Genomic DNA, 16,632 nt, shown 5'->3' with positions numbered 1-16,632 from the left:
AAATAACCAGAGATAACAATATTATGGTACAACACTGAGTGATCCAAGATAGGTTTGTTACTTTATCATACATAGGTATAGGTGAGATGTGCTTGAGTCGTGAGGAGGCGAGAGGCGAGAGCGGGTCGCGGCGGAAGGACACCGATTCCAAAAATAACAATAATCGTAACTAGAATTAAATTAATAAATTATATTGTATAGAAAAACGCAATTATTTTTATACTTTTTAGTGCACATTATATCTATTGTTTTGGAATAGTATTTTTGAAGTCGGTTGTTTTTTTGTTAAACTTTTTTTTTCATTTTAAAATTAGTCAGCCTTTTTTTATCCATAACACTTTCATGTAATCTATTGTTTTCATAAAACAATATCTACTGTATTTTGTACACACTTTTTAGATAATATTATACATGATAATCTATGTTTTCTCTCATCTCGATGAAAAGCTTACTTTAAAAGTACGAGGGAGAAACATGGCCGATACTCTCCCGGCAAGACAACTTTTGTCTCTCATACCAGGGACTAAAAGCGAGTTTGTCATCCAGGTGGGAAAAAAATCGTATACGCACCACGTGAGATAAGTAGGACATTGCCAACCGCGATTGTCAATATTCCACGGGTGAGAATGACTTACTTTTCTCTCTAGGTGCGTAATATACCATTTCTTAATCATCGCCATTTATATAATATAATACTGAAAGGAATCAGAGCTTACGTTATATGTAATATTTTTATTGGCTTTAGATTAAACATGATATTAATTGTTTTTAAGTGCACGTAAAGGAAAATTACTATTTCCGTGTTTTTAACAAAGCGCCCTTTTCATTTAAATCTAAAACATTATAGACAAAGACAAAATATGAGTTATTGCTAAGATATTTTACTTTTATAGTTATTTATGACCACACCGCTTTCTGAGAAGGCTGTCCTCATTTCAAATAGCTATTTTTAAAGCTCTGAGTGCTATATTTCATAAAAATTTCACTAAGTTAAAAAGGTGACATTGAGGTCATTGAAGATTATAAATAACAAAAAATAAGCGTTAAACAATAAATCAAGCTAACTTTCCCCTTACTGATCATGCAACTTGTTAATAAATTTTACGGAGACTGTGAAGTTGAGCATAAATTATGGTACTTATTCTTATTCATTTTAATTTAATAACAGTATAGGGATTAAACAAAACGCAGCATTAACTAATTTTTATTATCAGTTTGACATAATTCTACACTTATATCTAAATATTCTTCTTCTATCATACAATTTTCCTAAAAGTTACCAAAAATTCTAGTCATAATAAATATAGCCAAAATTTCTATTCATCTAAGAGTGAGTGCCTATAAAAGAAAGTTAGACAGAGCTGTCAGTGGTTTATAGAAGTAATGGATAAATATTACCCAGGTGTTTAATATCAGCAGACAGAGACATAGTTTGGTCCAAGTACAGTTAGACGGTTTCATTTCTGCTTACTAAGACTATTCATAAGGTCTATAGTATCACAATGGAGTGATTATAATCATGATAGATAGAAAAAGAGGGTAGATACTAAATATTATCTGCAAATAACTCATAAGTATTTCATACTAATAACTTCAGTCAGTAAATAAAAAGGGAACTGGGAAAGTAAGAAATCTTTGAACTATGGTACATATTTCTTCATCACACTATTACGCTATGTTTTCTGTTCTGATGTTTTTTTTTTATGTAAACCATAATTTAAATCAGACCAAAAAATATGGGTACCAAAAAACATGTAACGTAATAAATAAGTCCACCGTGCAGTACTTCTTTCACAAAAAAGCTGTATAAGAGGTATGTTTAAATTAAAAAGGACAGAAAGTTGCGTACCCTACTTTAAAAAACACATTATTTTAACGCTACCTGCGCTATATATTCTAGAAGTAGCTGTCTTCGTAAAAGACAACCCCCACCTTTACAAAACGAGATCCGAAGGCCAAACGAGAAATTTACGTTTTGAAAATCGCTTATGTCTGGAGAAATCAAACACCACTTTAAAACACTCAAATATAATCTGCATGGCACAACAAATTTATAATAAATTACCAGAGCATGTGAGAAACTGGCCTAAAAGGGAATTCAAACATAAACTTAAAATATATTTAGCGCATAAATGTTAGTATAAGATCAGTGAATTTTTAATAGAAAATGACTTTGAAGCCTTGAAGTAACATTGACAAATTAAGTATTTAGTAACTGCGTATTTTGAACCTAATTTTTAATTTAACTATGACATTTATAATAGTATTTCTTAATAATGATGTGGTCGCTCTTATTTTTAACTTCATGATGCAATTAATTTAATTTAACTTTATTTCATGATGTAATCAATTTTGTTTTATGATAATTATTATGATTTGATTATAATATCTATATGTCAAATATTTGTATGCTCAATAACGGGCACGACTTGGAGAGCTAAAATGTATTTAAATAATGTATCTATAATGTATTACCCTAGTTAACAAATAAAGATCTTACTTACTTACCGTTTGTCATTAATAATTACGAAATGGCTTATCTGAGAATCCAGTGCCCATTTTTAGCTTATATAGTCAGCACACTGTTCTTACCTTGAGCTTATGGAGCTACGTTGGATGGCTGTTAGTACTATTACTCTTTTGTGTTATGAGTGACTAACAATTCATAGGTGATTGGACATGACAACTAAGGATTGAACTAAAAATTATTTAACCCAACCGAAATGGAAATCACAAATATCATGTATAAATGTGCAAGGTTTCATCCCGCGAGGGTTGAGTAGTGTGATTCTGGAGCATCCAAAAGCTACCTCCTAAATAACTAAGTTAGTTGCTATGTGATATAATAATAACTACGGCCCAAAGATTCTGGAACTTTCAAGAATAGCTGAATGTCTCATATAAACTGCATCTAAAGACCCAGAATTAAGTATCACAAATAAAAATACCAGACTTGGACATTGGTGCAGGGTTTACAAAATTTATTTAGATAAACTGTAATTTTACTAACATTATATTTAACTTTAAACAAGTTGTATAGTATGGTGGGGAAGGTAACAGATAATGAAAGATGTAACCCTGTAAGTTATCTGTACACTTAGACATATATATATATATATATATATATATATATATATATATATATTTAATTTTGTTTGTAATTTATGTATTAGTGTGCGATTGTTGGGTTTCCGAATAAATAAATAAATATTTTATTTCATGCATCGCCAAGTGTTACGCTCCATCTACAGATTAATACATCAATGTGTCTGATGTACGGCTAGCATTTAATCAGGGCCCCTGAGGGCGCGTATGTTCTTCAAAGGGTGTTGTAATAGAGCCCACAGCGGTATCACATAAATGAACTTCTTTAGCTTACACAATGTTGAAAAGATTTCGAGATTTTCCGTTCTAATATCATAATGTGATAGAAGCTGTTTGAAGTATTTCACACATAAATTACCTCACTGATTTTGGTCAAATTTAGTACTGACACTGTCAATTTTGAGAAGTATAATATAATATTCGGAATACTCTAGAGATTATATAGGTATATAGAAATTGTTCGAAAGCGTTTCATTAAATATATTTCGATTAGATTCGTAATATTAGAAATAACGGTTTATTAGTTGCTTTACAAATAACATTGTTAATTCTTTAGTTTTTCTTAGTTATTAAGTAAGAACATAGTTATTCTTTTTATCAGCCTTTTGCTTGTGGCTTTAATTTGTTAATTTTTTTCAAAAATTGTTTTCAAAAGTTTTAGTTTAACAACTGATGTATATAATACTATTAAGCATGTCATGTTAGCCTGTAAGTGGAATATACAACATTATAAAAGAATTTTTAAACGTATCTATCGATTAAGATAGTGGTATGCACATTGGCTTCCTAATAAATAAATAAATAAACATTATTTACTATAAAACATTGCAAGATCATTCAAAATCATTTTGGTGAGTATTTATATTTTTAAAACTTTCGCGTTTCTCATATTTGCTCAAATTTCATCATGAATTGCCACAATAGTGTACAAGCTTGCCGCATTATAGCAATGTTGATAAAGCCTTGGTATTTTATAACGAGTACAATACATGCTAAAGGTTAATATGTCGTTTTCATGTTGCGAGTCAATATTTTATATGAATCTATGTGTTGCCTTCGATGTTCTGGCATATTTGAACTGCGACAAGCTCCCAAAGATAAGTAAAACGTAAGATTAATGTAATTTTTAATATTAATGACAGTCATTTATACAGGTTTTATTGAAAGTTTATAGCAATGGAAATATAACAAACTTAACTGGTGCTTAATTGATTGATTCTTGTGTTTTCTGTTCTCATTGTCACAATACAAGTACCCTACGGTACGGTCTCCTTGAAATTTATCCTCACGTCTGGACAGAGCGCTAGGGTGTTATAGCTAATTTAACTCGGACAGCGACCAGTCTCGGTGGCGTACGGCGTGGCACTCAATAGTGTAGTCTCCCCAAGATTGCTTAGCGGCTGTGTAAATCGTATGTTTGTGTGTGTCCGCTCTAATATGAAGTTAAAGTACTGTTATATTACTGTATTGAATTATTATCACGAAGACACGTTTAAATCCTAAAATCTGATTAACCAAATATGTAAACACCGAAGAATTACAGAACCGAGTCACATCTCATCTTAGTTAGTGTTGAGCGTCGTAATCTACATCGCCTATTTCGAACGCAACAATAATCAAGCAATAAAATGCTGAGAAAAACATAGATCGACATATGTATGTGTATAACTATCAATTACTCACTCATTACATCAGTCTCCTCGTGATCATCAAGCATGCAAGAATGTTGTAAAATTGAAAAATTTTGAATGTTATGGTTTGAAAAGCTATCATGCAATTCTTTTATTTTAATTATGAATTATGTTTCATGATTCTATTGAAATAATTTAAACATTGGTCTAGCAATTCACTGGAGATTTTTTTTTTAATATTGACATACTTTAACACAAATCTCTGTAAGATTGCCGGCGCTCTTACGACTAACGGCCGTTCCAATTATACTATCCACAGATAGAGGTAAATTACTACCTTCCACTGTCAGTAATTAGCTGTCAATAATCTAAAGCTGTCCGTTGGGACATTTGATGCCCGATAAGTCATTCTTATCGCCTTATATTGGGACGCGTGAATTGCAATTTCCATACAAACTTTATATCGCTGGTAAGCTATACGTCGTCCCATTGACAGACAGCGTGCACGGATAAGGTGAGTTACCGTCGTTAAGTTTATTGGGACAGAAAAGTCAACGATAGTTACGATTTTTATCTCAAGTAAGAGATAGACTGAATATTGGGAACGGCTATAAGAGTTTAGAAATATAGATTGTTTTGCCTTTGTAATAGTTATCATTATTTTTCTGACTAATCTTTTCTCCAGATCCAATAGAAGATTCACTTGATTCATCCAACAATATTTTGTCGACATATTTATACAAATATTGTCAAAATCCTCATGACATAAATGAATCCTAATAATTATCTTAATGAAATGGTAACCAATCCGCTTATTTAAAAGGACTTAGAATAATTTTGAATAAAAAGAAAGTCTGTAAAAGGGACGGAAGTTTTTCATAGAAAGGCTTCTTTGAAACATAAATTAGAGTCCAATTTAAAAGCTGAATAAAAGCGTTGCGTGCATCAAGAACAAGGAGTGCTTATTTACCGCCTGGGCGTAGCAGTAGCCGGCCTTAGATTCAGACCGGAAATAAAGCCTTGCCTAATTACTGGCCCGATGCAAACCCCGCAATTCTATTGTAAGTGATAAGTTTTATTGTTATATAATACAAACGGAACAAATTTTACTTTAGAAATAATGTGTTTTTGGAGTTCCGTACTCGAAGTGTATTTAATCTGTCTGTCCATCAACAGGTTGGTTCTCAAGTATCAAGCAAAATAAACTATTAAACACAATTTTTTTCTCCTTACTTAGACCTACGACGATAATCAGGTGAGTTGCAAGAGCTTGGGGTTTCGCGACATTGAGTCACTACTCCATGTCCTCTTTGTTATTTATCGCCTCTTTTGAGACTTCTAATCAGATTTGGCGGCAATAGTATACTGAATAACGGTTTTGGGTGAGTTGTGAAACGATCCTTGTAGTAAATTATTTAAAAATATTAGTTCTGTTGCAAAGTCTATGCATTGTAGACAAATAATTAAAAATGCATCAAATAAAATAGTGATAACTTGGAATGTTACTAACTGGGAATCTGGAAAAGTGAAAGATTGTTCCTCTAAAAATAATCTATTTATAAACAAAACAGTTATTCAATCTGAGCAGGAAGTTGCTTCTGCTTTTGAGATTTATTATCATATTACAAATACTGTTATCTCCTCCAACAGCGTTGCTGAGTCACTTCTTCTGGAAAATGTTAGAGAATATATTATATAAATTTTCAATTTCAGTTTTGTAAGCCCGGAAAAAATGAAATCTTTAAAATTTATTAAAAACTTATAGTCAGGATGCATTTCTGACCTGAATCAATATCGTCCTGCGTCAGTTTTGTCGACCCTTAGTAAAATTTTAGAAGAAACAATTTTAAGCCAAAATTTTACATAGTTTACGTTAACTCAGTAGTGGACGTACAACTACGGACACAGGTGTTAATATAATCAAGAATATTTTTGTTGCATGGGATAAATCACAGAATTGTAATAATATCTTTTGTGATTTATCTACGTATAGCCTTTAAGTGTGTTCAACATTCAACTCTGGTCAGGAAGCTAAATCACTAAGGCATTAAAATAAAGCAGTAAATGCATTCGATCTTTTGATTTCATATTTAAGCAATAGAATTCAAAAGATTGACTTGTAAGAGTTCTCCTGGGATTCCTCGCACTGGGTAGCACAAGGGTCTATCGTGGACCGTTCCTCTTCCTTATTTATATATCCTGTTTGCCCTCGTACATCATTGATCATTGATCACGAACGTAAGTTTTTGCATGCTTTTAATATAAGCTGGATAGAGGACTAATTGTAATATTTAAGATCTGGACATATCCTATTCCAAAAGCAAATAAATAAGTTAATTTCATTTTCATCGAGTACTGGTTCAGGGCCAGACATTCTTGGACTAAACCACAGATTGGTAATGTAGCAGCCCTCAGGCTATTAAATTATTAATGATATTGTACGATATAACATTGTAATGATATTTTAAACAAAAAATACCGCTGTGTTTCTTACGCCTGTTCCTCTCAGGTCCAATTTATAATTTTTCTAATAGGTGGTAGGTACTTTTTGACTTTCAATTAATGATTTCATATCCTATTCGAAAACTAAAAATTCTTTGGTGTTTCTTTTGCTGATAAAGTGAATTCCTGAATATAGCCTGATTCAATACTTCTAATGGACTTCAGTTATAGTGTTTCTTATATAAATACTATACATTAGGTTTAGTTTTCTTAAATCCGATCAAGTACTACCTTAACCAATTTTTTTAATTAAAATATTATAACATTGGCTTGGCTACTTTCAGTTACAAATTCTAAACAAAACAATTACAAAACTTGTTCAAATTCTAAACACGTTTTGTTTTAACTATGGATCTATAATTACAATTGAACAGGCCAAAATCAGTAGTCAATAACCAATATAGACGCGCCAATTAGCCAGGCTAAATTCCACTGGGACTGGTATTTATCGAACAAACTATTACAATATTATTAGCTTAGTTCACCTACTGACAGCCACTGTAATTACGAGTAATGTGTGTTGACATTTTGTTTCAAATTCATCTTTCATTTGATAAATTTTCGTTTTCATTGTTTATTGGTTAACTAGCTGACCCGACAGACGTTGTTCTGTATATAATAAATAAAATAATGTTTTTATATGAATTTGTCAATAACATCAAGAATTACTTCGTAAAATATGCACCCTGCTGTCGTAATGAAATTGTTTCACAGCAGAACTGTCAAACCGTGCGTCAATAAATTATCTCATAGAAATTATGTATGGACACATCAAAGGCAAAACAAATTTGTTGTTTTTATTTAATTCCGAGCATTTTCCTATTTATTCACCTTTTAAAGCTTCTCTGGACTTCCAAAAATAATTCAAGACCTAAATTTTCCAAATCGGTCCAGCCGTTCTCGAGTTTTAGCGAGACGAACGAACAGCAATTCATTTTTATATATATAGATGGCTGAATTAATAAAGCGAAATTAAGTAAGGAAAAATGGTTCACTGTAGACTAGTCACAGTTTTATCTTATTCTCTTATCATGCATCGAGCGTAGAACTACGTATTGATTAATATATTTATATAAAATACTCCTCAGAAACGGATACTTCATCGATTTTTATGATATATAATTTTACGTGTATATTTGGTAGGTCTGACACAAAGTCCTAATCTATTTTTATACCCCAAAAAAATACGGGATGCAGTTTGCGAATGCCGGCAGAAGTGAAACATTAAAATTCATTTGTTGCGCTATCGTTGAAATGATGGATGATAGTTGATTTTTCTGACATATTAACTTCTTAATGTAAAATAATTGTAATACTTCTGAATCGTTAAATTTGTCATGTAATATGAAGTGACATCTTTGGGTACGATCGCGCAATAAAGAATTTTTATTTAGTTACAGCACTACTAGTACTTTTATTCTGATAAATAAAGCAATTCGTGCGAAATTATTCCCTAACCGTGCCAAAACATAAAAAAATACAAAACATTAATGTTCAAGTTTTCACTTCTGCCGGAGCGCAACCCTTATTTTTTTATTGCAATTATTTTTATTAATTTATATATCAATACAACGTTCGTTGGGTCAGCTAGTTATAATCTTATAACAAAACAATTTGTTCCTTTTAATTTTCAGTATCTTACTTATTAGATCAAAATATAATATTTAAGTTACCTTCTTTTGTTAACAGGATGTGCATTTCTCACGTACTTCAACCCGGACAGCGCTTCGAGCGCACAAACAGCCCTCCATGAAAAACGAACGTTACCAGGGGTAAGTAACTTTTTATTTTTGTTATTTAGTTTTATGTGTAAAGATAAGTAACCTGATAATAAATTGACTTTAACATATGTAAAATCATCTGGAAAGCAAAAGAAGAGAGGTCGATGGTCCTCCATCAGGAAAAATTAAAAAACAATTTTTAATAAAATGCTGGCATAACACCTTTAATAATTATTGTTTGTGTGCATTGATCTTCTACAGTTCTCTAAAACTCTTGTGTTTTAATTTATTAAATTACATAAATTTTTTGGCTGACTCGTGAATCGCTTTGAAAACTAAACGTTGGGATATTTTTATTACATTACCTTACATATAAAAAAAAAAGATGTGGTGTCGTGCGACACCAGGTAGGAACGAAGTTCCTTCGGCTAATGTAGAATCGACACAATTTGTAAAAAAAATATTGTGTTCAATTTTATGTAGGTTTTCTTGATTTTTCTCTTAAATTTTGCAGATTAGTTTATATTTAAGTACAGGAAAGTATTTAGGAAATTCAGTATTTTAGGAAATAATAAATTACGTAATTAAAATTGTCAATTAAAATAACAAAATATGTCTCTTTATTTTTGTTTGACAACATAAAATTACATAGAAATAGAAACAATTACAAAACTTGTGTATACGACTGTCGCGCCTGCGCACGTCTTATTTAACGGTTTTATTCCACGGACTTTTTCTTACGGTTTTACTATCACATTTTTTTTCAGTTTGCTCCCGCAGCAAAATTTCTATTTCCTCCAAGCCTGCCGTAAGGAACTTCGTTCCAATATTGTATTTAAAATAATTTATAAGACAATGAAACTGTAAAAAGGCATAAAAGGCGCTTATTTTCTCAATATTGATTCCTTTAGAATTCTTTTTGATGTCATTTCTAATATACTACGTAGATACTACTACATTTAAATGTTACTACTACGTCTAAATGTTGATCTAAAACTGGCAATGAGTTTTTTGCCACTTCTTTTCATTAGAGCTCAACATTAATTTAATACCTGTCATTTCCTTGATCCTAAATGTGTAAAGTCATTTGATTTTTTATTATAAGTAAACGTTTACTAGATTCGCTCCATGCATTTCACTCTGTACTGCTTATATGTTTATATTTAATATATTTTCTCTTATAACAGTTTTCAAGCATAATAATAAAATATAATTATCAATTGAATCCAAAGAGTTTAGTTTATTGTTATAAAAAAAATTATAATTTCATAACAAAGTCATTACAATTTTGCTACAGACTCAATTCACGTCACTCATTACTTTCAATGCATTGCTAGGCCAATTTAGTAACATATTAAGTACAATTTAATGAAATATGTACGTAATAGTATGGTTGCCAGTATACTTGATGATTATATTGAACGAACTGAGAAATACACTTAACTGTGGAATTATGTAAACTCTGAAAAATATCTTCAACATGTTAGTGAGAAAGTCGTAAAGTGTGTATGTAGCTAAACAACTCTACTAGTGAAATTAGCTAAGCAAAACTAAAATCTATTCTATAGTCCTGTTTAGTTCCAGTTCCAGTACCAATTGAAGGATTTTTTATTTTCAACTGTAATGGCTAGTAGAACACAATATAACCTTAAAACCTATATTGGTTTTATATTTATTTTTGCTGTTAAATCTAACTCAATTGCACAGTGGCCGTTCGTAAAAAAAGAGTGGGTTGGTATCTTATATCACATCCATCGTAAAGACGGATGAAAATCGTTAAATAAATATCCTTATACATCTCACTCAGATGTAAAAATGACGTTAAAGGCTTATCGTTCCCTACATCAACAATGGCCAGTCCAGTAATCGGTCATATAAACTGACGTATTTTAAAAATAAATACATTTCCGTCGATAAATAAATAAAACGCTCGATTTCCGCGAACAAACATTTCTCGTTGCACCTGTGTCGTATTTATCATTTTTGCAGACCAATTGTTTACTGCACCTGCTTAATTTACGGTCACGCAATTAAATACATGAATTTATATTAAGATGTTTTATTAAACTTTTGTACATGGATTTAAATGCTACCAATATTTTAAATTTATATCTGAAAACATGTACGAATATTATTATAAAAATCTTTTTTAAATCCTCTAATAATGATGAAAAAATTATTCATTCATGATCTGTCCCTAGCCTACGAAGAATCAATAATTCAGGATTTCATATATAAACGGAAGATAATGTTAAAGCTCTTAACAGCTATCTGAATAATTCCAAAAATATATTTTTGCAATTCAGAAATCTGATTTTCCCGAAATTCAAGAGTGAGACATAACTCTAAGTCAGGTAAACTTCAAACGGCACGTAACGTCAGGCCTACATTAAACCCTTAAAATAGAATTAGCATTTTTCGGACAATATTTTCAGACGGTCCGACGAATAAAGTAATTGTGCCCAGCAAAATTTAATGCTTGTATAAAATTAACCTCTACTTTATATTCTCCGTACGAATTCTGTTTGGAAAAGGTAATTTTATTTGAGGACATAAAACGATTTTAGGGCTACGAAAACAAGTCGGACTTTAATGGGTAACAAAAACATTATTTCTGGAAAATATATCTGTGCCAAAGGTTCAAGAGTTGTAAGGTTTTTCAATTGGAGCAAATTGAAGTGTTCTTAATTAATAATAATAATTTATGATAACTAATTTATACGTAAGTGATATTTGTTATAATGGCTTACTTATATGATCCCATAAGAAATAGTAGAAACCTTCACTCATCTTTGAACATTTAATTAATAAAGAAAGAAAAAAATTTTAACAAAAATCAACCGACTTCAAAAACACTATTCCAAAACAATAGATATAATATGCACTAAAAAGTATGAAAATAATTGCGTATTTCTATACAATCTAGTGGATTGATCTAATTGTAGTAACAATCATTGTTATTTTTGGCATGGGTGAATCGGAATATTTGACTACGACAATTACTTGACCGTTACGTTACGGTAGATGACTCACATAGTATCCGGATAGCATTTAAAAGATTCGGCCGAGTATCGTTAAATTGCTCCTAAGAATTGAATCATTAATCATAAATCCTTTATTTTGCTAGAAAACATGTAACAATGGGTGTAAATAGTTTTAAGGTATCAATGTTCTCGGCCATTTCCGGCATGCAAAATTATTATTAACTAATAATTCATTTTTCGTTTTATAACAAAATTATAGTTATTATTACAATTGATTTAACATTGAAGAGTTTCGTTACTTTGTCATGGTTCCCATATCGATATTGAGTTGTTCGTAAATTTGTCGCGCACATACTTATAGTAAATTAAAGACTTTTATGGTTGATAGATCTGGACCAAATTACAATGAGACCAATCGGGAAGCACCAGCTTTCAAATAAAAAAATAATTATCAAAATCGGTTCACTCAGTCCAAAGTTTTGAGGTAACAAACATAAAAAAAACCTACGACGAATTGAGAACATCCTCTTTTTTTGAAGTCGGTTAATGGAAACGGATCAATGTAACAGATATCTCATCTTTGAATGTGAAATTAAAAAAGATGAAAATTAAACCATCTAATAATATTAAATGAGAATATTTGGTGTTTCTATAATAACAGAATGGTTTGGGGGTAATAACAGTTTTCATCCGGGGCATTACTACCCCTTTCCACCACACTTAGGTACTACTGCCTCTAAATAGCAGTCAACTTATTCGCTGTAACTGCCAGTGGAATAACAGGCATAACACGTTTCATCTTAGGTCCTAAAAACTAAAAAAAAAACTACGTTTAAAAAACTTCAAAAACTGAAAAGTATAAAATAACCTAAAAAAATTTAATTTAGTATACATTTTTGCAAACCTTTACCTTTAATATTAATGAAATACTATTATATATAATATGTGCTACCTATTGAAAGGTTTTAAGTCGGTGCCAAGCCCTAAAGAAAATAAAACTTAATATTATAAACAGCTTACTTACTATAATTATTAAAAAGGACGTCTGGCCCGCTTGGGTTGTTTTCTTCTAGATGAAGCTATCCTGCTCAAAGTCACGCGTGGCGAGCGTAGGTACATACTATTACGTTTGGCTTATCACCGACTTCAAAGCTATCAATATGGAAGAATTACGTAAATCAGATTATAAATCTAAACGTAATCGGTGTGTACACACATAAAAAATACCGATCGAATAAGGAACCTCCTCCTTATTGAAGTCGGTTAAAAATACATTATTACTGAGCTTCCAAATTGCATGGAAAAGTAAAATAATCTACGCAAGTGGAGTCACGGGCAAAGCTAATGCCATTACATATAAGATGGCTTGCAAATTTCGCATTCAACCCTTTACGAGCAGGTGATGTATGTTAATGCCGACACGTGCTCTGAGGCGCCATCTCCACCTGATCCTTTTTATAAATATTCAAAATATAATGAAACACATAAGTCAGGCTGAACAGCTTCTGCCAACTATGGAATTTGAAAACATACCTTCATAGTACCAGTGGGAGGTTCCTTTGCACAGGATGCCGGCTAGATTATGGGTACAACAACGGCGCCTATTTCTGCCGTGAAGCAGTAATGTGTCAGCATTACTGTGTTTTGGTATAAAGGGCGCCGTAGATAGTGAAATTACTGGGCAAATGAGACTTAACATCTTATGTTCCAAGATGACGAGCGCAATTGTAGTGTCGCTCAGGAGTTTTGGATATTTCAAGAATCGTAAGCAGCACTGCATTGTTATGGGCAGGATGTATCAATAACCTTCAGCTGAACGTCCTGCTCGTCTAAAATAGCTGTCATTTCTAATATTTGATTGAATTTAACGTAAGTTCTTCAAAGGTGACAGCCTTGCCAGCTTACAGCCGTCAAAATCTGATCCCTTATAAGACATAAAGCATCTTAAGACTTAGAGTACAATACATACGCACAATACCATATATTTATACCTGTATTACCATTTGACTTCTGCTGAAATCTCATGTAGTGTAATTTGGTGGCACTACTGTGATGTTACTAGATAGTAAATATTATGGGTTAAACAAATTTAAAAAAGTGAAGCAATAAACAAAAAATTCTTTATCGCACCCTAAAATAATTTCATAAGCTCATATTCGTGTCTCGAAAGCCGACGCATAGAATATAAAATGTGTCATTTCCCAAAGCCCTAATGGAAAAGTGGATTCAGCCTTAACAATTTTTGAAGATACAAGCGCTTTCATAAATAATGAAGGCGGTATATTAATGTGTATTATATCTGTCGCAGAGTTTGGTTTTTATTCAATTAAGGGTTATTTAAAAGGTCTAAATTTATGTATTGCGATGAGTTGTTATAAGATGTTATATAATGTTAATGTAATTTATATGTCTCTTTTTTTAGCAACGTTCGTATACTAAAATAAAATGACTTTCGTATCGCTAGTGTAAGACGTAGGTTTTCATGTTCCTAATTATCTAAGAGCGAAATATAAAAAAGCTCATAACAAAAAAAAATATTGAATTAGGCGTTAGTTTGAGGAAATCCATAATTATACAAATGATTTAGGTTTTCTTTAGTGTTTATTCCGCCAGGACGTGTTGTCTCGCCAAAATGAGTCTCGTGCCAGATTTTGGCGAGACAACACGTCCTGAGGATGCCTCGTGTAGAGGCGAAACACGTGACGAATTGTTTTAAAAACAAATATTGGCGTAATTAACACTAAACAAAACTTAAATCATTTGTATAAGCTCATAACAGTAAATTTTATATACAAAATGTGTATACATTACAAAATGACCAAATGTGTATAGGTATAAAATGAAGTATCTCGTAATTCATATTAAATTTATGATGAATTTCTGAATTGAGGATGATCCCGTAAAAGTCCTACGTAGGGTATTAGAGGAATCTAATATATTCCAGAAGCTAGGTAACATTCCAAATAAGAACACGGATATGTCCATTTACTAACCACCAGATGAGACTGGGTATTAATTTCTAAAGGTTCGTCTGGACTCCTCTATGAATGATAATAATTTTTGGAGAGAAACGTAAGTGGAATATTGTGAGAGTAAACTATTCTCTACGACATAAATGGACCAATGTAGGGTTTGATCGTCAGTAGATTATTGTTACGGGTTAACATTCTCGTATGAGTAAATATAAAAAATGCCGATTATTGTCAAATGAAATATATTATTAGTTGCGTTTTTCCGTATAAGTAGTATGGTTTCATTTTATAATAAAAAGATTACGCTTTGGAAACAAATGAGAGAGAAGGTACGGTGCAACTAATTTTCCCAGAATTCTTTATTTGTGCTTTATAATTTTTTATTTAATTGTCAGTGTCATTGCTTAGGTGTTCTATTCGGTCAGTATTAAATTTTACAACAGAACTATATTCAATAAAATATGTCATTTAATTTATTGCTCACCTCTGAACAGCGGCTAGGACTTATTATAAAACGATTAAAGATTTTCTATCGAATGATAAATGTTGACCATTTGAGTGAACCCAATTTAAATTTTATAATGCAAAGAACATAAAATTTTACTTTATAATTTTTTCTTTGCTTGAGATTACAAGACCGGCAATCTGAACAGTTTGTTATGTTTTAAAGTGATAACTCTCACAAAATTTGAGAAGTGTGGATTATCACTTTTAAAAACATAACAAATTGTTAAGGTTACAAGAACGACATCTCAAGTCAATTTCCTAATATGCAAATATTTGGGTTGTGCAGGCTATCAACTGTAAAGTGGATCCTGTAGATAAAGCCACAACCTGAGAGTTGAAGAAAGCGTACAAGATTTTATGACGATACGTCACTCGAAAGGTTAGCTGAGTTAGCAGAGAACTCGCACGGAACGCGAGAGGTCGTGGGTTCGAGTACCGCATCGTTCGTAAAATTTTGTTTTTAAAATTTTATTTGTGAGTTATATTTATGCTAAGTTACAAAGGCCTTATTACTAACTGCATAACCTTTTAAAGTGAATACCGCATACTAAAATATGTGTGATATAGTTATATAAAATAAGTATTAGGTTATAAAGCAACCATTATATTATGTAATGAAATTAGGAAATAAACAAAATCTACCAAACAAGTCAAGATAAAGGTACTTAAAAAATCAAGAATAATAAGGTTCCAGCCACTGAATTAGCACAGTAAAGAAATAAAGTAGTCCAACATAGTATATCATGTTATTTCACATTAATCGTGCTCTGTGCGCGTTCCGGCGATATTATACCCGGGAAAATATGCGCCGAATTTTCTTTATGAAATATTACCGTGTTTTATCTTCCGCCGTCATAACCCACTCCATACTTGATAAAGATATCCAAAACAATTTTTGATCGCGCAAGATGAGTTTTGTACTCACGTTCTATAACTAACTATGTAACCAATACACAACTTATATCTAAAATGAGAATCTCATGTAGCTGCTGCGTTTATGTAAATAAGGAACAAGACGATCAAGACGTTCAGCTGATGGTAATTGATACGCCCTGCCCATTACAAAGCAGCTCCGCTCTAGATTATTGAAAGAACCAAATAATTCTGAGCGGCACTACAACTGCGCTCGTCACCTTGAGACAAAAGTTGTCAAGTCTCATTTTCCCAGTAATTTCACTAGCTAAGGCGCCCTTCAGACCGAAACACATTA

General features: G+C 31.7%; 1 protein-coding gene across 3 annotated transcripts in view; it reads left to right on the top strand.

Moving 5' to 3' along the window:
• The window catches only part of LOC126968704 (CUGBP Elav-like family member 4), a 737,944-nt gene that overhangs the window by 60,133 nt on the left and 661,179 nt on the right, over nt 1-16,632 (top strand). For all 3 annotated transcript variants that reach the window (XM_050813787.1, XM_050813786.1, XM_050813785.1), the window contains exon 3: nt 8,928-9,010. In XM_050813787.1, the coding sequence (XP_050669744.1) occupies nt 8,928-9,010 (83 nt within the window). The remainder of the gene's footprint in view (nt 1-8,927; nt 9,011-16,632) is intronic.

Source organism: Leptidea sinapis, chromosome 16 (genome assembly GCF_905404315.1).
Source record: "Leptidea sinapis chromosome 16, ilLepSina1.1, whole genome shotgun sequence".
In the NCBI taxonomy this organism is placed as follows: Eukaryota; Metazoa; Arthropoda; class Insecta; order Lepidoptera; family Pieridae; genus Leptidea; species Leptidea sinapis.
The sequence above is the reverse complement of the archived record's forward strand: the minus strand, read 5'-3'. Positions and strand labels throughout refer to the sequence as shown.